At 37.1% G+C, this 25,605-nt stretch overlaps 1 protein-coding gene across 4 annotated transcripts in view; it reads right to left on the bottom strand.

Annotated features, from left to right (window-relative positions):
• Positions 1–25,227, bottom strand: part of STXBP5L (syntaxin binding protein 5L) — a gene marked incomplete at both ends in the record, with an annotated part of 275,448 nt that extends 250,221 nt beyond the window's left edge. For all 4 annotated transcript variants that reach the window (XM_080918648.1, XM_080918650.1, XM_080918649.1 and 1 more), the window contains one exon: positions 25,045–25,227. In XM_080918648.1, coding sequence (XP_080774774.1) covers positions 25,045–25,227 — 183 coding nt within the window. The remainder of the gene's footprint in view (positions 1–25,044) is intronic.
• Positions 25,228–25,605: the final 378 nt, after the last annotated feature.

Here is a 25,605-nt window from a genome sequence, read left to right as displayed (position 1 = left end):
CCAAGTACTATCAGGGCATAATTACATAAGACTAGTTAAAAGGAATAGCTAGATACTCAGGTGATGGTCCCATGATCTTCCCACCCTTTCCTTTCTGTTGAGAAAAGTAAATAATCAATAGGCCTAGCTGTGATGATCTTTTGTGAGCAAGCCCTAAAGATGGTGGTCGTCTGGTTCACAGGATAATACAAGGAGTTGTAGAGGAGGCTAGGTAAGGGGAGGGAAGTGAAACTGTATAATAGGGGTGAGAAGAACTAAAATTCATTATATACATACAAGAAGTTGTAAAAGAAAAGCTGAGGAGGAGGGCAACCCTGAAGGAGGACCAACAGTCTCAACTTAACCTGGACACCCCCCCAAGATCTCTCAGACACTGGACCACCAACCCCAACCAGGCAGCACACACCAGCTAATATAAGGCCCCAACATATAAACAGCAGAGGATTGCTGGGTCTGGACTCAGAGAAGATGCAGCAACAGACTGGAAGCCTCAGGGAGGGGCAAGGTCTGCTGCAGGGTAGGGTGGTAGAGTGGGGACATCCTTGTGGAGACAGGGGAGAGGGTAAGGGATGTGGAAAAGTCAGAGGGTGGGTGGACCAGGAAGGGGATACATTTTGGATTGTAAAAAATGATTAAATAAAATTAAAAAATAATTGTAAAAGAATACACTTTTACATTTTAGCTAATAATTGCTGGTATGAGTATTGTGGAATATTTGATCACACTGTGAACCCCAAGAATATGTTATTTACTGAAAATACCCATTTGTAGGTGTGGTATAGCTCAGCCCTTAGCACACACCTTTTATCCCTCTGGCTGAAATACAGACACATTCTCAGTACGCACCTTTAATCCCAACAATGGATTAAAGTAGTTTGTAGAAGGAAGCACCTTTAATCCCAACAATGGATTAAGGTAGTTTATAGAAGGAAGCACCCATGTTTGAAAGTGATGTCTAAATGATTGGCAGACAAAGTGACAAATAGGAGAAAGACTTGACAGAATAGGATACGCCCAACTCTCACGAAAAAATAGAGGAAATGGAAGCTACTTGAGAGCAGTGCAGAGAGGAAAAAGAAGAAAAGAGACAATTTTATCAGGAGAATTTTTCAAAGACAGATTGAAGGGAGAAAAAGATAGACACAGGTAAAGACAGAACAAGCCAGAGAATGAGAAGGAACCAGAAGATTAGAACATATTGCCAAAGTTAATACGAAGCCAAGCAGAGCAATTCAGGAGAAGCCATGAGAGTCGGAATCAGCCAGCCAGAGATCAGAAAGAACCAGTGTGAGCTTATTTAGCAGCAAGTCTTAGAGGCTGAAAACCTTCTATGCCTAGATTAGATTGTAAAAAAGCTAGACGCTTCCAGGACAAGGCCTACATTAGCAGACAGAGTCAGTGAGCCTCGGAGAGGACAATTATATCAGGCAAATAAAAGTTACTTTTACAGAATATAAAGTGGGAAGCAATTCAGAAGAATTATGGTAAGGGAAATGAATCAGAATAGATTGTATGAAAAATAATCTATTTTCAATTAAAGAAAAATAGAAAAATGATACATTCACTAAATGTATGCCTAGAATGTCATCAGGAAACATTTTCAGAATAAATAATTTTGTCTCCAACCATGCAGGAAGAAAGAGAAAGAAAGTTTAGATACAAACTAAATAAATAAGAATCAGTAAGTTGTCTATAATAGGAATAATGACTAATAAAATTAGGATGAAATCACAATTTATATATTTAGTTGTAATTTTGAAATATGATGATTTTTAAAAGACCTACAAACAAAGGTTATATTCAGTGTCATTGAACAACATATTTTCCAATATGTAAAGTACTTGGTAAGAGAAAATTATATTAGACCTTGGAATTGGCATATATAATAACCCTTAATAATAGCAGGATAGTATTGATAAATTTTAATGTTTATGTAAAACTGCAGAAGTTACAACTGTTAGAATTCTATTAGGAGACTAGAGCTGATGTCATTAGTTTTTGTTGTAGCTCTGACAACAAAATCCCTTCAGAATTTAGTAGTAAAGGACAAATTTGTTTACGTGCCTAAGAACTTTTATGTCTGTTCTGTGACTGAAGCTGCAAACGTATTCATTTTCAAAGTATCTTTTAAAATATGTTAGTAGGGAAGATGTTTATACATACCAAGAAATGAGATCCAATGTTAGTATTATTTTTACAAATTTTACAAATTTTCTCACCCCACCCCACTCTCACATCCCAAGTTACAGCTTCACTGCTCTAAGAAATATATGCCAAGTCTCTAAGCCAGTAGCATAGTTTGGCTTTTATCCAATGTGTCTGAGGAATGACTGCCATACTTTTGGGGATTCCCCATATAAATCCTAAGCTCCTTTATAAGCAGAGAGTCTGTCATTAAATTTTCAGTCTTTCGATAAGAAAGCAAGCCAGTAAGTAACATCCCTCCATGGCTTCTGCATCAGCTTCTGCTTCCTGACCTGCTTGAGTTCCAGTCCTGACTTCCTCTGGTGATGAACAGCAATGTGGAAGTGTAAACTGAATAAACCCTTTCCTCCCCAACTTGCTTCTTGGTCATGGTGTTTGTGCAGGAATAGAATCTCTGACCAAGACCAATTGGTACCTGGATAGTGGGGTATTCCTGTGACAACCTGACCATGTTTTGGGGGAGGACAGTTGAAGGACTTTGGAACTTAGAGCTAGAAGAGCCATTGGCATATTAATTTCTCTGTGGGATGTTCTGTAGGTGCTTGGAAGATAATGTTGAGAACAGTGCAGAAGATGGAGGCCTGGCTTGTGAAATTTCAGAGGGAAGATTAAAGACTCTTATCAGGGCTGTTGCTGTTTTGATTGTGAAGATTCTGTGGTTTTGATTAGCTGGAGCTGAAGAATCAACTGTGATTAACAAGATACCAGAACTACTAAAGCAAAACCTTTGCATTACTGGGATTATTGATGCTGGTCAGCTGGAGCTAAGAAATTACTGGTGATTAGGAAGAGACCAGCATCACTGAGGTAAAATCTTCTGGAAAATGTTTCCTGGGAACACAAAGAGGCTGTGTTCCAGAGATAGCCAAGGTTTTAACCTGTGCTGTAGCTGGACTTGGTAATGTGTAATTGTCACCCAGATGGTTCTGGTTTTGAAGGCATGATGGAATCATGAAGAACAGCTGAGGCTCAGCACCATGGAAAGACATTGGTGAAGACCTTGGAAAGCCTCAGTTGCATTAATGCCCCAGGATTGAAGAGTTCATGCAAAGGAGTTGAGGCTTGGCACCAGAAAGAGAGCCTATTGGTGAAGCCTAGTTGCAGCGGAAGACAGCAGTGTTCTGGAGATTCCATTACCATGAGATGACCACCAAGAACAGCAGCATCATTGGAGAACAGGCAGCTGGAGCCTAAAAGAGAAGGTGTTTGCTACAAAGGGCAGAACTGAAGAAGTGACCTCCCAAGCCCTTGGAGGGGCCCATAAGTTCGTGAATGGATCCCAGACATTGGATGGTTAGAGTTGATTTTGCTTTTGATTGACTATGCCCTGATATTTTTCCCTCTTAAAGGAAGTATTTTAGTGGAGCCCACAGTTTAGAGACTTCAAATTGAAAAAAAAAAGACTTTGAATTTTAAGAGATTGAATAATTTAAAAGGATTGAAATTTTAATATGTAAGATTTTGTAAAGACTGTGGAACTCTTAAGGTATTTAGATTATGGGGATGAATAAGAAAGTAAGGGTTGAGTCTTAATAGTGATGTGTTTGTGTGTCAAGTTTACAAGGGGTCAATTGTACTAGCTGGTATTGTGTCAACTTGACACAAACTGGAGTTATCACAGAGAAAGGAGACTTCCTAGAGGAAATGCCTTCATGAGAACCAGCTGTAAGGCATTTTCTCAACTGGTGATCAAGGGGGGAGGGTCCAGCTCATTGTGGGTGGTGCCATCCCTGGGCTGGTAGACCTGGGTTCTATAAGGGGGAAGCAAGCCAGTAAGTAACATCCCTCCATGGCCTCTGTATCAGCTCCTGCTTCCTGACCTGCTTGGGTTCCAGTCCTGATTTCCTTTGGTGATGAACAGCAATGTGGAAGTGTAAGCTGAATAAACCCTTTCCTCCCCCCCCAAAAAAAATTTCAGTCTTTCACAAAGCTTAAGGCTATGATTAAATATCCAGGATTTTAAGTCCACTATTACCTGTACATAAGCAGTATTTTAAAAATATTTATTAAAATATAAATAATTATGATAGATTTAATAAATTAAATACAATTCTTGAAATAATTTTTAAATCAACACATAATTATCTCTGTATTTGGGTATAATATTTCAATTTTCCATACTAATGAAGGAACATAAAAATTTTCAATAACTACCATTATCACTTTTTTTCACCCAGTACCTTTGGGATTGCCACCATATGCTAAAGTGGTAGAAAACCACGAGCACTCATATTTTTGACAGAAAACAGAAGAGATGTTACACATGCCAAGGTTTAACTAAGCCTGCTATAAAAGTAGATTCTCTATGACTTAAGTCTAAACTACTCAAGGTCAAAGACTTTGTTTTTGAAGCATAAAAGCCCCATGGGTATTAAAAAAAAATACTACTGGATTTTGTCATAACAGCTCAACACACATAGTGAGTAACTTATTTCAAGTTTACAACTCTTAATTTTCAAAAAGATTCATAAGTGAAGTGTGTGTGTAAGTAGATTGAACACATATTATGGAAATTTTTATTTGTATTACTTAACAGAGAAGTACTTTTTAAACTATGAAGGGATTAAATTTAAATTAAACTCGGGCCAGTGAGATGGCTCAGCAGGTGAATATGCTTGCTGCCAAGCTTGGCAACCTGAGTCTAATGCCCAGAACCTAAATGGTGGAACAAAATAACCAGCCCAGGCTGCATGATGACTTCCACATGCACAAATAAATGTGATGGTTTTTAATTAAAAAATGAAAGGCGCTTTTTCGGAATGTTTCTATATCTCATAGTTTCTTTCATATCACATCATTCTATATTAGAGAAGTAATAAAAAAAATACAATCACACTTGTAACAAGGAAGCCATAAATAAGCCCCTACAGGACACTCAATTCTTTCTGTTTTATTACTCAATAAAAAGACACAGAAATGGAGGATTCTAAAATCTCTATTACAACCAGACAGGTCTGTACACAGTGCTTCTACTATTATTAGTGTTTCTGATTTTCTAATTTTAGATGATGTTAGCATCTGTCTTATATGTTTAATCTCTGTTCAGAGATCTATAAGCAACTAGAATGTCTTCAAAATTCTTGTTTCAATAAATAATACACCTTGAATACGTTATTCTTCCTTCACCTTGAGAAATCATTCTCAATTAATCCCAATGACTTACAAACTTCACAGTCATACGTTTCTAAACTCCTTCAAAAAGCAAACTTTGGTAATTATTCACCCAGGGTCTCTTCTCTAGATATAAGCCCACAATGTCTCTCTTAATGCTATAGCACGTCCAATTAACTTATAACATGTTTTCTTCCTCGCTACACTAATTTCCCCCTCCCTAGGCCATTTAACACCTCAGCACTTTATAACTTAATATTGTACAGTTTTTCTTTATATTGAGACAGGGTGGCTTTATGTAGTGCTGGCTGTTCAGGAACTCACTAAGTAGACCAGGCTAGCCTCAAACTCCCAGAGATCTGCCTGCTTCACTTCCCACGTGCTGGGATTAACGGCATGGGCCACTATACCTGACCAACTTGTTTCCTTTAAATGGTACCTCCTTAACTCTCCAATAATGGATGAAAGGACATTTTGAACATTTGCTACAAATAGGTTATAAATGTGCAATCTACTTACAAAACATAACTTTGTATTCTGCCAAAGAAGACGTACACATCCCATGTCGTCAGGCTGTTTGTTGCCAGTCACAAAGAACTATGACATTAGGAAACACAATAGTTTTCTTCATAATCATTACCCCCAAGACTAATGTTACCACATGTATGCTATGTACCAGGCACAATAAAAACACTTTGCATGGAATATGTTTTTAGTTTTCATTGATTTTTATTGCCTGATACCATAGGTGGTGCTATGAGTGAAAAAATATTGAAACTTAGAAAGGTTAGTCAATTGTCCAAGGTCACTAAAACAAAACATAGTTTGACTGATAGCTTCAAGGATACATAGCTTTTCAATTTTTTAACTCTATCTTAAAATGAAAGAGTATTCTGATTTGCTGCATATGAATTTAAGATTGGGACAGAAAGGGCTTTGAGAGGCACTAAGTTAGCATGGCTTCAACATGAGGTAGAGCGTCAAGATCACCCACTAAATTGAAGAAATGATAAGATAAAAATCAACCAAACACTTCACTGCTGAGTGTAAATGAGATCAAGCAATTCCTGTGCCTCATCCTTCGATTTTAAATAAATTGTAGTCTAGATCACAGAAGCCTATATTAGTGCTTCTGATCTCTAATTGAGAAGGTACACACAAAGGTCATTCCACACAAGCTAAATACCTCTTTTTAAAAAGCCTATTTTCTTCTGAGGGTCATAAATCAGATTAGACTAGGGGGAAAATTCTGATCCACGTTTACCTAGAACAGCTCACATAGCAATGGTACTAAAAAACTTGGAGTACAGGAAACAACTACCCTCCTGTCCCAGCAGCTTTAAACCGCCCATTGCCCCTCTGCTAAAGGTGATGCTTTGTGTCTGCCTCCCCATCTTCATGTAAGACAAAAGAGAGAGAAAACACAAAGTTGGGTGACAAATTCTTAGTCACTGTTCTACTGCTATGAAGAGACACCGTGACCAAGGAAACTCTTATAAAAGAAAGTAACTAGAGGCTTCGAGGAGTATCATAGTGGAAAACAGACAGACATCTCACTGGAACAGTGGCTTTACATTTTGGTCCACTCTCTTTCATCAAATATACAGAGAATCAGAATGGCCAAACCCTGGACCACCATTTGTTAATGAGACAAGGAAAAGATAACTATTCAGATTTTTCTTTCAAATGTGAAGATCAAATAAAAATTATCTTTGCCAAGCGCAATGGTGAATCTCCCTTGCCAAGCTGACTGGGTCTGAAATGAACTAAGGGTCATGCCTCTGGGCAGTGGGGTCTACAAGAGCATTTCCGAGGTTAGCCAAGAGGATCCTCCCTCAAATAGGCAGCACCTTCTATTCACTAAAAGTGGCAGCTCAGATATTAAGAGGTCTGAGGTAAAGCAGTTGCTTGCTTCCCTGCCTTGGCTTCTTGCTGGTGAGTGCATCTGTCCCTTTGCTGTCCTGCTGCTGTTGTCCCTGTCACCAGAACCCAGCTTCCTCCAGCCTTCCAAGACCAGAAGTTCTCCCAGAATTCTCGAGCTTTTCAATGCCAGATTGAGACTGCTGAAACATCGAGCCATGTGGACCATGCAACTCCTGTTTTCTCAGCTCCTCTAGCACCCTGACAGCCATTAGTAGACTACCTAGTGATGTCTAATAAATCCCTTTGCAATATGTCACTCTGTTGGTTCTGTTCCTGTAGAGAACTAAGACTAATACACTCACCTAAGTTTCTAATTTATTGAAAAAGTTAAGGCAGAAAGCAGAATACTGCTTTGACTCTTCACAGTGAAGCTAAGCAATGTAAGTTTTACTTATTTTCCCATTTCTCATTTCACTTTCCAAAACTCAAAAGGCATTTCAAATGCTATTTTCCTAAACCACTCATCAAAATCAAACAACATCCTTGATAATACAGAGATTGAAGGACAGGCCATCCAGAGACTGCCCCACCTGGGGATCCATCCCATCTGCAGATGCCAAACCCAGACACTATTGCTGATGCCAAAAAGTGTTTGCTGACAGGAGGCTGGTATAGCTGTCCCCTGAGAGGCTCTGCCAGGGCCTGACCAATATTATGCGCACATAGCCAAACATCGGACTGAGCACCAGGACCCCAAGAGAGAGGTTAGGGCAAGGACTGAATGAGCTGAAGGGGTTTGTAACCCCATGGGAAGGACATATCAACCAACTAGACCCCCCCAAAGTTCCCAGGGACTAAACCACCAACCCAAGAGTACACATTGGAGGACCCATGGGTCCTGCTGGATATATAGCAGAAGATTGCTTTGTCAGGCATCACTGGTCCTGTAGGAGCTTGACTACCCAGTGTAGGGAAATGCCCGGGGTGCTGAGGCAGGAGTGGGTGGGTGAATGGGGAACACCCTCAGAAGGGTAGAGAGGAGGTGGGAGGGGAGAGGGGGTTTTGGAGGGGAAACTGAGAAGGGGGATAACATTTAAAATGTAAATAAATAAAATAACCAATAAAAATGAAAAATAAATAAATAAACCAAATTTCTACTTAATATTTTTCAATCAAAGTTTTTTCTCCTGAAAAAAAATTTAATCTTTACTCTAGACAAGAACACATGCTATCAATGAAGCAGAAATTTTACCAAGGTATTTTACACTTAAGAAAATACAAATTTAGTATTGCTTCCTCGACTGCCTTTGCTTGTTGTTGATAATGGCATCTTATCCCATTTACACCTTTTTAAGAAAGAATCTTTTTAACCCCATAATCTCAAAGGAATTTTGGAAAATATGTCACAGCTTTTTAAAAACTCTAAAAGTTATATACAAGTACTCCAGGCTGAAATGGCTAAATATAAAGATAGCAGTCATTGCTTTAAGCAGCTTATTAAAGGCAAAAGAGATGTGCAAAGCCATTTGTTGGATGCATATTAGCATTCGAGGGCTAAGGATTAAGATGAGTGGCAGAGTACTTGTCGAGCCTGTAGGAGACCTTGAGTTCAATCACCAGCACCAGAAAAAGAAAAAGGAACAAATATAAGACTGGCATTAAGAAAAGGATTTTGATAGGGTTAGGGGAAAGGTTTGTTATATTGAATTTAATATCATGAGTTATTTGGTAAAATAAAGGCATAGCTACATCTTAATTTATTAGGACAGTCGCTCTCCTCGTTGCTGTTTGTAAAACATTTCACTAGAAGCAGAGAGAAATGAAAAGTGGTACTCCGCTCACTTTTTCTTTTTCTCTTTTCATTTAGTCTAGGATGCCAGCTCCCAGAACGGTGCCACCCAGTTTCCTAGTGGGTCTTCCTTCCTTAGCTAGATGTATCTGGAAATTCCGTTAAATATAACTCGTGAATTGTGTCTGCTAGCTGATCCTAAATCCAGCCAAACTGACAATAAAAATTAATCATCGCTCTCAAGCACATAAAATGGCAAAATAATTAATATATAACCATTGATCTTTATGTCTCTGAGCTTGATTTCTATAGTTCTAAGAGGCAAATGGTCTACCAAAAAATGCATTAGTGGGATAAAGTTCAATATACGTATATCTTTATACTCATTTAAATCTGGCTGCCTACATTTATTTCCCCATTTATACTTTCTGGTAAAAATTCAAAAATCATTCCTTCCAGATTTTTTTTTCAGGTGTACAGTATATTCAGTTGTTGTATAGCGCCTTCCTTCACATTGAAATATTCTCTTCTTGAGGGAGAGAGAAGGTCATAGAAACTTTGGATATTCAAAAAAAAATGGCAAGGTCTGGGACAATGGAAATGTGCAAGATTCTCAAAGACCCCTCCCCAGCTTTCTACTGAATAACTAACTCCTTTGACTTGTGGAGCTGCCTGCAAGTTGGGCAAAATGCTCCATAGACATAACTTTCTCCAGTTATCACCATTATTGGGGTAGGCTTTTGGTTAGACTTTGGTACAATCATTACTTTGGTCTACTTGGAGCTTCTTTCTCAAGTGAGTAGCCATGGGTGTATTGCCTTCCTCCAGAAAGAGTGTTTTACATGTGTGCACATCGAACAAGGCAACAGCCCACTGAAGCAACATTTTCCCATCTATAATATGGTACCTATTGGTAAACCTTCCTCTCTGCTCTCACCAGCCTCTGGGAATCATCATTCTACTCTCACATTCTATGAGATCAATGGCTTTCTGTTCTTCATGTGATTGAGATCACGCCATACTTTTCTTTCTGTGCTTGACCTGTCAGCTGAAGCAATGGTCTCAGTTACATCCATAGTGTGGGAAATTACAAGATTTCATTCTTTTGTAACTTACTGGTTTTGATATATATATATATATATATATTGATCACACACACACACACACACACACACGGGGGGGGGGGGGGAGGAAGGCAGAGAGAGAGAGAGAGATGTCCTGGCAGTGAATACTAGAGTGTGGAAGTCTCTCCAATATATTTGTAGCATACACAAAAATAGTGGAACGACTTATCTACTACACACAATGCTGGAGCAAATAGAATAGAATCTGACTCAGAACCTCTGTACAGTCAGCTGAGGAAACCAAAGCACATCCCTACAACAACCAATCCAGGAACTCAAACCACAAGTTCCTCTGTAATGAGTCCAAAGTAGTAAGACCTTAGTTCGTGACTACCAGATCCCCTAAGCCTTGCAGGTTCCTTCCCCACAGCACTTCTAATTAATACTTATCAAAGTCAGCTGTGTCCCCAACAAACCACAAGTGATATCTCAGTTTTACTTAGCCTGCAAGTAATTTTCCACATCAATGTATCTGAAACTTGCCTTTTTCTTTTTTCACCACAAGCTCTTCCACTAGAATACCCGCTTTTCATCCTTGAATTGATATTTGTTGGGTCCCTTGCTATTACAACCTCTAAATATAGCAATCTTTTAAAAATCTAAATAGTGTTCTTTTTAAATTGAAAAAAAAAAACCTTACTTTTAAAAGGCACTAAAATGTACCTAGAATTCAATAACTCTTGCTGATATTTAGGTGTTTGAAAGATAGATAATTTGTGATTTTTTTTTCTATCTTGATATATTTTCTACATTGAGCATGTCAATAATAAAAAAATAATTTTCAATAATTTTTGATGCAATACTACTCAAAAATAAAAAGGAACAAATTACTAGTGCATTTTAACAGCACAGATGGATTTTTAAACCATGTTGTATGAAAGGCTCTTGTGTTCATATTCCACATGTCTAATTCTTCTTATATAAAGTTCAATGAAAAGCAAAATAAAGGCATGATGAAAAGTCAATTCATATGTTTCTGGAAAGGAGTAAAGTGGAAAGTGAATATAAAAATATGGAATTTAAGACTAGTTAAGAAATCCTACATTTTGTGTTGTCTGACGTAAAGAACTGTCAACTTCATTGAACAGAACATTAAAATATTAAAATCTGTACTGTCTAAATTATACCCCAGACACTTCCCTTTCTCTCTTCCGTGTTATCTTTAGCTGACAAATCTCAAATATTTAACGCTCAGCACCCATTCTCTCTTGATATTTATCTTTTGCTCCAAACTTTTTAATCTATAACTTTTCTTCAGAATAAAATAATCAGTGTGGAAAAAGTGAAAAAAAAAAAAACAAATAAAATTATAGCAAATGTCCAATCCTGCTTTTTGGATTTTGGTTTTTGTTTTGTTTTGTTTTTCAAAACAGGGATTGTCTATGTAACAGTCCTGGCTGTCCTGAAACTTGCTTTGTAGACCAGGCTGGCCTTGAACTCCCAGACATTCACCCGTCTCTGACTCCCAAGTGCTGGGATTAAAGGCATGCGCCACCACACCTGGCTATGGTTCTGCTTTCTATGATGATAGAAGTTATTGCATTCATTATCAGAGATCAAAAACATCAATGATTCACTCAGCAGCTAAAGTTTAGTTTTCAGTCCTTTCAAAAGGAGGTTATTACACAAAACAGAAACTGTGAATCAAAGAATTGTTTTCTGTGTTAATGATCTCAGTAAAAATATTAGAATCACTAAAAGGAATCAAATTATGGCAAAAAAAAGTTTTAGATATCTTTTAGGCTCTCTCATTTGAGGATAAAAGAACTTTTAGGCAAGAGAATTTACACGAAAATCAAGGTGACCAAAGGACACAGAGAAAGGATACAAATAAATTATAAGATGCTTCAAAAAGAACAGAAGTACCAAGGGGGAGGAGGAAAGAGCAGCAGCAAATGACTCCATTCATTTCTAAAGTAAAGAGAAAATTGCATAACAAATGGAAAATACTCACATATTGCATGAGTTGTTAATTACAAAAATATAAAATGTTTCACATTGGTGTGTTTGTCTCTCAAATCGATTCTGAGAGAGAAAGAGAGAGAGAGAGAGAGAGAGAGAGAGAGAGAGAGAGAGAGAGAGAGAGAAGGAAGGAGGGAGGGAGGGAGGGAGGGAGGGAGAGAGAGAGGGGATAACTCAATGAAAGTATCTCATACAAAAGCAACTCAAAGTGAAGAAAAAAAATTTTTACTATAAAGTCTGAAACTTTAAAACACTAGAGAGAAACATGAAGGAAATACTTTGAGGAACAGCAATGACAAGCAAGTTACTGAATAAGACTCCATTAGCCCAGGAAATAATAGCCCGAATCAACAAATAGATTGTATCAACTCTAAAAGGTCTTACACAGCAATGAAAACAAAGACAACCTCCAAAACAGAGAGAAAAATCTTTCCCAGCTATTCTTTTGACAGAAGATTAATAGCCAGACTGCATAAAGAACTCAAAAAACGCCAAAGAAACAAGCACAGCTGGATGTTGATGCATAACAGAGTGCTTACCCAGCATTGTGAGGCCATGGCTTTAACATAAGGACCATCAAAAAAGCAAGCAATCCACAGACTCTTTGTCAAGAAAGTAAAAATGGCCAACACCAATATGAAAAATGCTCACTATCTTTAGCTATTAGGAAAATGCAAATCAGAAGTACACTGGGATTTCAGCTCACCCTAGTCAGGAATGGGTATTAAAGGCACAAAAAATTACACACACACTCTCTCTCACACACACACACACATTTTTATGCTTAGTGTACAAAGTAATGTGCTTCATCATATATACATTTGTATATTTGTATATATGTGATATACATACATACATATGTCACACACATATAAAACAATGACGTCCAATAGTCTGTGCACTAACCTTTTAAAAAAATTGACTAAAAAGAAAAAAAAATTGTTGACAAAGATATGAGGAAAAAGAAGTCTATAAACTGTAGTGTTGTAAATTAGTTTAGTCACTATGGAATTAACATGGGAATTCCTCAAAAAAAAAAAAAAAAAAAAAAAAAAAACAAAAATTGGAACTATGCCATACAATACAGCTTCCTTCATCTGTACCTAAAGGAAATTCAAAAACAGTTAAATTATGGGATGAACCTAGATACCTATCAATAAGTGGATGTTTAAAGAAAAGGTGGTGTAGACACACTGAAATATGAATCAATACAGAAGGATTCAAACACTTGGCTTGTGTAGAAAGATGAATGTAACTAAAGACCACATTAAACATAATAAGATGGTTTCGTGTTTTCTCTCATGTGGAGTGACAAAGAGATGGCATTAGAGTAGAAGGGGACTAGAAAGCAGACAAGATGTGCTGAGGTAAGGAAGGGAAAATAGTAAATAAACAAAGTGGTAAATGGGATCAAAATGTTATGTGCCGGTGGTTCTCAACCTGTGGAGCACCACCCCTTTGGCAGACCTCCCAAAATATCCACATCACAGTTCATAACAGCAGCAAGATCACAGGTATGAAGTAGCAACAGAAATAATGGTTGTGAGGGCTCACCACACCTTAGGAACTGAATTAAAGAGTTGAGCAATAGGACGGTTGAGAATCACTGTTAAATGCAAATATGAAATAGTCACAGTGAGACCTATTACTCTGTGTGCAGAGAGGGAGGGAGGGAGGGAGGGAGGGAGGGAGGAAGAGAGGGAAAGGGAGGAAGCAGGGAGGAGGGGGGCAATGATAAGGGAAAAGCAATTTAGGAGCAGGAGGTGGGTAAAGAGGAACAGCCAGAATACCTAGAGAAAGAAAATACATTGTCATATGAAAATTTATTTTTAAAGTATTTGGTATAGAGTGAGACATAAACCTATGCTGCTTACATAATAAATGATGTCACCTTCCCACTGACTCACAGAATCACTCTCTACCAGGGATCCACAGCCACCACAACTGGCTAGGACTCAGAGTGCGAGGTATCAGCCAAAGAAAGGCTTACCCACCCAACAAAGATGAAACCAGAGATCTACACAAAGAAACTCTTCACACGTTATAATTCCAGATGCCTAGAATTCAGTACAAAAACACAAACAACCAAGATAATATGCCTCCTTTAGAAGCCAGCAACCTCTTTGCATTAGGCCTTGACAGAAGCAATTTTGCTGAAACATAAGACAAGAACTTCAAATAGCAATTTTGAATATGTCCCAGGAACTTAAAGAGGTTATAAATAAATGCCTTCATGAAGACTGTGAGAATACAAACGGTTGAATGAAGTAAGAAAAACAGTTCAAGATGTGATGGTAGAATTCAACAACAACAAATAGGATCACTGGGGAAAAGAACTAAACTGAAATTAAATTTGAAAAATGAATAACTCAGAACATCAAACCAAATTCTCAGATATCTGTGCGTGTCTCTCATCAGAAAAACTTCTTTCTGTAGTTGGGAATTAACACCTCTAGAGACTCCCAACCAGACAACGTTTAAAAAGAGTCACAGTCTTAAACGGGATGTCTTTCTCTAACCCCCCTCCACAAGGCTCAGGGGCCTGTGCAGGACATGCCCCAGAAAGATTGTAAGGGGCGAATGCCTCCAAGACAACACACAGAACCAAGACTGATGGACTGGTGCCCAGATGAATTCCGAAGCTGTGTCAGCATGTACAAGGCCTGCTCAGGTTCAAACCAGACAAATCCCAGCTCTGAGAATGCGAAGCAGACACCACTTCCCTTTCCTGCCCAAAACGCTGTTTGCGACCGGAACCTCCAGGAAAAGGAAAAATCAGTTCCTTCCAAAGGAGTGTCCCTGGGCATATCTATCACACCCGGGGGCAGGCCCTATGCCCAGGAGTAGCTGCCCCTCCCCCCAAAATGGATGTAATGTTTATCTGTTTGTTTGATTGTTTGCTGGAAAGAGTTCATTTTATTTTGGCTTTGTTTGTTTGTTTGTTTGTTTGTTCTGTCTGTTTTGGGTTTTTTTTTCCTGTTTTGGTTTTTATTTTTGGGTTTTTTTTTTCTCTTTTGTTTTAGAGAGGGGAAATATAAAGTTGGGTGGGTAGAGAGGTAAGGAGGACTTAGGAGGAGTTGGAGGAAGGATAAGAATACGATGAAAATATATTATATCCAAAAACTTTGAATTAAAACAATTTTGTTTATAAATACATAAATGATGTCACCAAATTAAGCTGCATAGCTGCGACACAGCTCAAAAACAGTGACTATTACCCCAACTGTTGGAGCCACAGAATTTTAGTTAAGATGCCACAGAATAGCAGAAAAGCAATATAACGAGCCTTTTGAATAAGTGGATAATAGCTGTAGTGAATATGTCGTTTGTAGCTAGAACTCAGTAGGTCAGGTATAGTCCTCATCTGTGTCTGAGCCTTTAATGCCCCCAGGTCCGTTCAAGGGCATCCACCCTGTTAGTTGAGTCTTAGGTAGATACAACTTGGAAAAAAATCTAAGTTAGAATTAAAACTGACTTGAAGAAATTTGTTATTCTCTGGATCTATAACTCTAAGTGCCGTACGGTTTTAAGTGCCCTTTTCCAACTTCCTATTGTCTCATTTAAGAGTTTAGAAACTGAATCTAACCCTATCCCCTCCTGATAACACATCTTATATTAGAAGGTTAATATTATTGAATATAAGCTGAAGACTCTATCCTACTTTAATTTACCTTAGCATGAAATTAACATCTTGTTAGACGCTATATACCTTCATTGCAAATAAAACTATGCTTTATAATGATGGTTCTGGAAACATATTTAATACCGAATAAAGTGAAATGGTGAGAGAAAATCCTAATTTCCCATGTATTTTTGTTGTTATGCCAGTGGCATTAGAAATCTGATACTTTCCCCCAACTAAAGGCAATGAAATGAGTTTGCTGTCAAGAAAGCTGATTGGCTGGCTTAGCGTTCAATCTGACGCATTTGCTGTGAGTTGACTAAAAGCCTGACCATTAATCTGAGAGGCAAAAACATTTGAGAATTTTGAGTAGTGCCGTAGTTCGGGAAGTCATGTTGAGTCTGGGGAGATGTTTACAGTGGGTGAGCATCTGGGTAGGTGGAAAATGTGAAATCAGTATCGGACTCACAGGAGAGCTGATGTGAACAGATACCCTCTCACTTTCTTTAAAAAACTATTACATTTTTTTTTTTCTGTTTTCTAGATGCTCAGCAAAAACCTCCTCCACAGTAGCAACGCAAAACAATGGAACTGCTCAGATGAACTTAAAAACATCTTCTAGCCCCTTCAAGGTATCGCTGCATTCAGAAGGCAATTTCAAAAATCAACTACTTTTCATCCTATAGTAAAATGAATTATCAGTATCAGCTGACAATCTAGTGCCTTCAAAAGAACTTAGCTCATACTCCCCTTTCCAGGAAAGTATCCAAGGTAAGTTTTGCTAATAAATCAACTCCCTAAAAAATTAAAATAAAATGAAATTTCTAGCTGAGAATAATACATATCATGGCCATTTTTAAAACTGGATTTAGAAGTAAAGGCTCCTTTCAAAGAAAAATGTCAAAATATCTTTTTGCTATGTCCCTTAAGTAACCATTTATCTTTCATTTAATGATTTTTTTTCCTAATTGTTATGGCGGGTCTACAGTATGCTTTTTAAAGTTTTATATTTTATTGTTTACAACCAACTTTTATAAATCTTTAAACGTAATTTCTGTCTTTAGTCATCAAAAAGTTAACGACTCAGCATTACCTAAAGACTTAGGAATAATTCTATAACATGCTTAATAAATACTTTTAAAATACTAGTATTTTACACATTTTGAAAGATTGGCCTTTCAGGCATGAAAAAATAAATTAAGGAACATTATCCTCTTTCAAATTTTAAAAAAGCATCATTACAGATAGGAACTTTTACAAAACCACTTTGATATGTAGGGATAAATTTTTCAATTTTCTCTTATTAGGAAAAAAATCTAAATTTAAAGACTTTAACAAAGGAAACTCTATCATACTTTTATTGAATATAGTCCATGTTATTTAAAGACAGTACACATCTTTTAATTTGTTTGATTTTTAATAATTTATCTACCTATATTTTATGTGCATTGGTATTGTGCCTGTGTGCATGCCTGTATGAAAGCATCAGAACCCACAGGACTGGAACTACAGACAGCTGGGAGCTGCCTTGTGAGTGCCAGGGATTGAACCTGGGTCCTCTGGAAGAACAACCAGTCCTCTTAAACACTAAGCCATCTCCCTAGTCCCAATTTGTTTGTTTATTTAATTGATTGGGAGCTTCTTGGTTTCACCATATAGTCACACTGGTCTTGAACTCGTGACCCTCCTGAAACATCCTCAGAAGTGCTGTGATTATAACAAGCATGTGCTTCCACACCTGAGTGTAGTTATTAAATGATTATGCAAATGCTTTCATATAACTATAGCTTAGCAAATTGATACAATCACTATAGGACTGAAAGTAAATAAATTTAATCCTATGATTTTTTTTTTTTGCAATTACATCTTCAAGTGAAGCCAGAAGGCTATATGAAAAAAATGTGTAAAACTTTCATGAACAGGAATTTCACTTAGTTACTAGTAAATAATCCTATAGGTAAGTATGTAATTACTTACATAATATTTTAATTAATTCTTTTAAAGATATAAGCAGAACACTATTGACAACACTGTTTTCTTTAGGAACATCAGAAATGCCATATTCAATGAATTCATTAATTTTATTTGTTAAGGCTATATGAGCACCAAATGATCATTTGTGGAAACTATTACTGTTCTCTATGATGAATTTTAAATATGCTTTCTACATCTACAATTCCTTACTCAAGCATGCCCCTTTGCTCTTATCTCTCAAAATAAGACAAATAGAAAGTCTAGGAAATAGGACAATCTGGCTTTGGTTACTCTTGAAAACTGGATTTAATTTTGTTTTTTCAGACTCTTAACATCTCAAGTTCTGATTATAGCTTGATTCATCCTGATTCCCCCTCACCATTATTTGTTATTGTTTCTTCAGTTTTGAGGGATTACAGCATAATCATGTCATTCCCCCTTCCCTTTCATACCACCAAACTCCCCATATATTCCTCCTTGCTCTTTTTCCAAATTCATGGCATCATCCTTCATTAATTTTGTATATATACATCTACATATCTGTATACACACATATATGTGCATATACACTCATTAATTTTATATATTTATATATCTATGCACACACATACACACATGTGTGTATATATATATACACATATATATGTACATATATATTCCTAAGTATATAAGGACAACCTTCTCAGTCTCTATATTGTATGAATGTCTGCAGGGCGATCCCTCTTCGACCGCCATTTTTAATGGCATAAGCATGAAGCCACTGTCAGATGCTGTAGCTGTAAGTGACAGTCAGTGATCCTCACTTTTATTCTACCGGTTTATGACTACAGCAGTGAATCAGTGCTTTTCAGGGGATCTTTTCCTGGTGATTTCGTGCATGAAGATTACAGAAATGTGACACTGGTTATGCCCTTGTGCCAGTCTCAGTTATGTAACCACACAAGAGAGAAACCATGAAATCGGGTGACACTGGGAATCTTGAGAGAGTGTTTGTAGGCAGGCACATATCCAAGTCTGAATCTTCCAGCTCCTCGGGGTTCTAAAGCTCCTAACTCACTATAGTCCATGCATGTATTTCTGATTTTCGTCTATTTTCTTACTTGGAAGATTCTGCTGTCTTACCTAGTCTGCGGATTACAATTATAGATCAGAAATTTCACTAGTTGCCTATTTATTGGCTTTAACATCGTGATCATTTCTTTAAAAGTTTTAGAGATGTTTATAAACAAGGAATTAGCCAATTTAAGAATATGTCCAAAGCTTTAGTGATTATGACATCTGTTAGTGGTCACATATTTATTTTTGTCAGTTTTTAAAATTAGATATGAAACATCTCATGTGCTGTGATTATCAGTCTAATACTTTGAACCATCTCTCTGGTTATTTGGAAACAAAAATATTCTTAATACTCTATACAATAAAACCTAAAATAAATTTACTTCATAACCTCCCACTATTTTTTAAGATTATATACCACATTCATAATGTAGAACCCCTCTTTCAATGGTTTCCCTTTCTTTCTGTAACAAAGTTTACTTCATAAAAATATTTTTTCCAAGAAACTGTTCAAAATAATGTCTACTTTGTTGTGAATATGCTAATAATATTCTCCTATTCTTTTACTTGCTCAGTAAGGATTTTACATGAAAAGTGCTGCTCTATACATAACTGATATACATATACTAAAAAATAAATGCCTGCCTTCATGGAGTTTATACTGTAAAGAGAGAGTCAAGAAACACACACACACACACACACACACACACACACATTTTACTAACAAGTTGTTTTAATGATTACCAGGACAAAGTTATCCTGATGCTGGTGGAGAGAGGAGTTGAACAGTGGTGGATGAGGCCCTCTCTGAAATGGTAGCACACTCAACCCTGAGTGGTATGAAGGAAGCAGATAAGGCAAAGGGAGCGACTGTCGAGGAATCTGGAATGAGGTAGGGAACAGGGTATTTTAAGAATGGATGTAAAAGCATTGTGGGAAAGATTATGGTTGAGAACCAGCAAGAAGGACAATGTTGGTGATAGAGTATAAAGAATATTACAGTCCAAAATGGTTTTATCAAGAGGCAGATGATCTGAAGCTCGAGAAGCAATAGTAGAACTTTAAGTTGGTTTTTCTTATGTCCTGAGACAGGGTCTCATTGCATATATCCAGACTGGTCTGGAATCACACAGATCTGCCTGTCCCCCCACAACAAGTACCGGGATTAAAGGTGTGCACCACCAATCTTGGCCTTATTGTTTTACTTTTAAAAGAAACCAAAAGTCATTTGGAGAATTTGAATATTCATGGCATATGATTTAAGTTATAAACAGTTTCTTCTACCAGTTAAAAAACAAGATTATAGGGAGACCTGCATGAAATTGTAGAGAACACAGAATGCTATATGGTAGCAACCCAGGTAGGAAATTTGGGGGGCTTTGATCTAGATAGCATCTAGGAAGACATGTGATCATATTTAGCATATTTTGAATGAAAAGTTAAGGAAATACCTACATTTTCAAGGCTTCCAGATTCCTTGGGAATTTGTTATATTGGCTTTTCATGAAGTAAAAAAAATAATTAATAATCTGGATGTAATTACTGGAAAAAATGGTGTTAAACTGAGTGCATAGCACCTCCTCAGGGTGGACCAGAGATATAGTACCTCTGAATAAAGGAATGACCATCGAGGGAAGCTAAACAAACAAACAAAACTACTAGCTATGCTGGGAAACCTCAGGATTTAAATTCTCTGACCTTTCATGTTTTATCAATAGAATTTAAATATCTATTTTTATGCCATTATTACATGAAAGTCCGATAGGATAGGTTATAATTGAAGTTCTCAAACTAATTGAAACTTAGTCAACCTGCTAGATTTGCAAAAACTGCATTTCACTGTAAAATATATATACATGGAAACCACTGGCTCATTAAATGCTAAAATCTAGCAAATTGCTCTCCAGTAAAAATATCAAATTGAAATGTGGGTTCATTAAGTATAGGATAAAAATATATATAGAAAATATTTGATATATAAATATATGAGTTGATACTAAGCTTGCTTCATAAGCATATGACATCACATGAAACGAAAACTAAGCACTGCGCCAGTGAATTTGACGTGGATTATGGCAGACAAATCCACCAAGAATTTACAGAATTCTAATCAGAGAACCAATACTTAGTAACTGAAAATGTATTTGCTACTCATCAAGTGATTTGCAGTGTGATACACATTATATTTTTTTAAATAAATTAAAGTGTTTAATACTATGTATATTTTCAGTGAAAATAAAACAGAGCACAATCGGTGCTTCTAGAGGACCTGAGTTTGCCAGAGCCTATGCAGATGCTTCACAACCTCCTATACTCCAGATCCAGTGGATCCAGTGCCTCTGGCCTCTGTACACACACAAACACACACAAACACACACACACAAACAAGCACACACACAAGCACAAACACACAAGCACACACACAAACACACACAAAACAAGCACACACACAAGCACAAACACACACACAAGCACACACACAAGCACAAACACACACACACAAACACACACATACAAACACATACACATATATACACAAACACAAACACACACGAACACACAAACACAAACATACACACAAACACACACACACACACAAAAACACACACAAACAAACAACACACACACAAACACAGACACAAGCATATACACAGACACACTCATACAAACACAAACCCACACATACAAATACACACACACACACATAAAAACACAAACAAACACACACACAAACACATACAAACACACACACAAAAACACACACACATACATGGAAATACACATATTTTAAAATAAATGTTTGGGCTACAGAGATGCCTGGTAGGCAGGAGCATTGACTGTTTCTCTAGAGGATCCAGTAGAATTCCCAGCACCTACATGGTGGCTCATAACCATCTGTAACCCCAGTCCCTGGGGATCCAGTGCCTTCTACTGGCCTCCATGAACACAAAGGCACACAAGTAGTGCATAGATATACATAGGGGGAAAATACCCACGCACATAAAAAGAAATAATTGTTTTAATACATAATTACTGATATCATTTTAACCTACTTTTAGTTAAGCAACCAGTGATGTATATATGATGCTTTCTGCTGTTATAAAACATACTAATCCCTAGGTCTCAATATTAACAGTACCTAAGAATCTCCTGTGGGCCTTTTATTTAATGCCAATCCCTGGGCCTTATCTTTGGATATTTTGATTCTCTAACACTGAAATGAGGCAAAAACTCATTGAGAACCACTAGGCTGTTAATAGTGCACACTCAAGCAACTGAGATAGAAAAGCAAAAGAACATATATGCTTTTCAGAGAGTTTACACTGTCGAGGCAGAAACATCCTAAAAGATAAAGTGAGCAGAGGCAGTGGTCAGAACTGCTCTCACAGGAGTCATCATTAAATTGTATGGTAAAGTTCTCCAATTGTACATAGTCAAGGTGATGGGATAATTGTTCTAAACAAAGTCAAGGAACGGAAAGCGTTACATGTATGGCAATGTGATGCTTTGGAGCAGTGCAAAGGGACCAAGGAAATGATAGAGTTAGGAAGGTAAACACAACACCTTTTTGAAGAGAACTAGATGAAAAAACACGACTGAAACATATAAAGCAGTGTTTCCAAGGTAAGGTTCACAAAATTCAGATTGAATTGGGTGGTTGGTGTGTGTTGTAAACAGCTGAGGAAGCTGTCACTCAAGGGCACAGACTGAACCTAAGAGACTGCAACAAAATGGTGCACTAGCCTGGCTCTCTGCTCTTGAGCATTTCCCATGTATGACGAAGAGTTTAGCTTAACATTTCTTAAGGTCAACAAATACCCTAATACATTCCTATAAAGGGTATTATGCAAAAACACAAAATACAAAAAAGTATTGATTGGCAGTATAACTTGTTACAATCCATCAAATAGACTTAAGCCAATAAAACATCACATTTGTGTGTCTTAACTGATTTTACTGGAGCATAACAAAAGACTTTTGTTCCTAGAGAACCACTGTTCTATGGAAACTAAAATGGAATTTGTCCCAGGCAAATTACATTGCACTTGACTAATCACATCATTACGACAAAATGACGTATAATAAGGTACAATAAGAAGTGAGGAGATCAGAATGCATTTCCAAGATACAAACCAAGAAAATGGGAGGCAGTGAGCACGTGCTGGAGATGGGAAATGCCAGAAAACTCAGCAACGCAGAGCAAACATGATCTCAGGATTCAGATGGTAGAGGGGGCTCGGTGGAGAACAGAATCTAGATTTACACTTCCGTTTTAGCCATGGTGAACAGATAAGTGTCAGAGGTGCTGACTTCTTACCACTCACAATAGAGCTTTCTGTGCATATGGCATCAATCAGCCTAATGAAGTCCCCATAACAGCTCTGATTTTGCCTTTTACTAAATCTATTTTAATACATCCATTATAGACTGTTACTTAGAATATGTTACATAATCACTTTTCAAAATTAACTGTAGTCCTAGTCAACTACACTATCGTGTCTTCCATATTTGGTGAGACTTCAGTGCAGCACAGCTAACACAGCTGTCCAGCCTCATAGTTCATTTGAGACTTGGTACCCTAAATATAATGTCTATTATAATGGCCATATCTGTTCAACAACAAACAAGGTAATTTTTCAACTTGAGCAATATAAATATTTTACCACCCCTTTCAACCTGTATTCTCTCTTTAGCATACTGTCTTCTCGGATTCTACTAAGCTTTGTTTCATACAAGGAAAACAGAAATACTTCTCATACTACAAATGCAGGAATCAAGGTTTCAGGAAGAAGAAAAAATAAATAAAAAACTATCTTGCCCATGATAGTATGGCTGGCAAATGTCAGGATTTAAAATGTTAAAAGGGAAATCTGATTCATAGGCCAGTGTTCTCCCTACCAGACCCTGCGGAGTTGACACAGGCCATACTTAACTTCCGCCACTTGTAATGGCCACTCCTTTCTTAACAAGCTTGTAGGTGGGCATGTACTGTGCTTTTTCCCTGCATTTACACATACCTCTGGGTTTATTTTATTTAAACTTTTCTCTATTAGCTTTACAGCCTCAACTGTCCAGCATTCCTCTGGTTCAGAAGTCTACCTGCTCTCTGCTAATTTTATCTCAAGCAAAATTCTTCTGTACTACGATCACATTCATTCATTGAGGGTATTGGGATTCTTTTTTTCAGAATGTGGGAAAAGAAATAGAAAAAAAATAGAGACTCAAGATATGATTCTCCTGAATAGCAACTCAAATTTGGCTTCTAGGGCTCGTCCACATATTTGTTGCAGGACCACTATTAAGTTCTTGTTAACTGATATAATATCTGCTACTTCATCTTATATTCAAATTTCACACAATTGATTAAATCTATTTAATTCTAAATAAACTTGGGCCTTAAGGAAACTAGTTGATGTTTTTATAATAAGCTTTCTAGGAAGAGCTGAGATAGTGATAGTAATTTAACCATATCTTTTTTATGTTTTCTTATTATGTGTTTGATCACATTTATAAAACTATAAATGTATCATATAAATGACTTAAGTTTTTTTTCTTTCTCATATAAGTCATGCAAAAATTACACTGAAAGGTAACACTCAAAAAAAAAAAGCAATAAAGAAAATATGCCATATCATAAGGCAATACTATCATATCTTTATGGAGTAATGTTACTTTTTTATTATTTCTCATTTTCTTTCCCTGTTCAAATTCTGCTTTTTTATTAGAAGTTCAAAACCAAAGTATGATAGCCTAAAATGGTTTCTCTTTGAAATAGAGCACTAGTTACATTGTTGTTGTTGTTGTTGTTGTTTAGTATCCTGAGTTCTCACACACATTGAGTCCACAGGATTTGTATGTTATCAAGGGTCTAAGATCCCTTTATTTTTAATATCTAAAATTTTAGAACACTGTCACTAGACACATTAATCTATTATCTATTTAATTCTAGCAACATGTTGAGAGGCTTGTCCAGTTTTCTCAGGATGAAAAAACCCAGGAAGACAAATAACTGTCGTTTCTCCTCCAGTTTCCTACTTACACACAAATATAGTTTGTCTACTTACTGGCTTTAATCTCTTGGAAATACTACTTTTTGTGTGGTTTTTCCTTCTCTTTAAACTACCATCGTTGCTTATAAATTGGTGTCAAAGTTAATGTCTAAACTGTTTTTATTCATTCTAATTGACCTAGTACTAGGCTCTCTGATGCTGGCATCTCAACAATTTCCAGCTCTGCATATGTGTGTGTGTGTGTGTGTGTGTGTGTGTGTGTTTCCTTGTTTCTTCACAATAGTAAAGTAGAAATATAACAGGCCCTAAAGCCAATTCAAAACTTACCTTGCAAATCTGGAAATATTCTGAAGTCAGGCTTTCCTGAATTTCCTCTCTCAGAACCCCTGCAGTCCCTCCTGGATGGACGGAGCCACTTCCAGCCCCACCACTGTTACCACCGCCGCTGCCACTGCCAGGGGAGGAGGCAGTTAAGCCATCCAAAACTTTTCGGAAATTAAACTTCTTCATTTTAAACACTGTCGAAAAAACAATTAAAAGGAAAAGAGAAGTGGTGACAAACATGGAATTTTCCCGGGGCAAAAGCCTGTATCTTTTCGTTAGTCAAGGCAGGAGTAGCTAGTCCCCATTTTATGAGCATTGGATGTAATCGAGGGGAGAGAGGGTCTCAGGCTTCACGTCCTCGAATGTTAACTTTAAAGGGGATATCATTATCAAATAAAGAGAACACAACTCCAAGAGCAACAGTATTCCTTCCTCACACATCCAGATTCCAAGGGCTTCATCCCAGCTGTAGCTGTGCTTTATCAGCACTGGGGTAAAAATAAAAGGCAGTGTCATCATCGTCATTAGCATTATATCATCATTATTATACAATCGAACCGGAGT

The sequence above is a fragment of the Micromys minutus genome (genome assembly GCF_963924665.1).
Source record: "Micromys minutus genome assembly, chromosome: 7".
Taxonomy (NCBI): domain Eukaryota; kingdom Metazoa; phylum Chordata; class Mammalia; order Rodentia; family Muridae; genus Micromys; species Micromys minutus.
The sequence above is the reverse complement of the archived record's forward strand: the minus strand, read 5'-3'. Positions and strand labels throughout refer to the sequence as shown.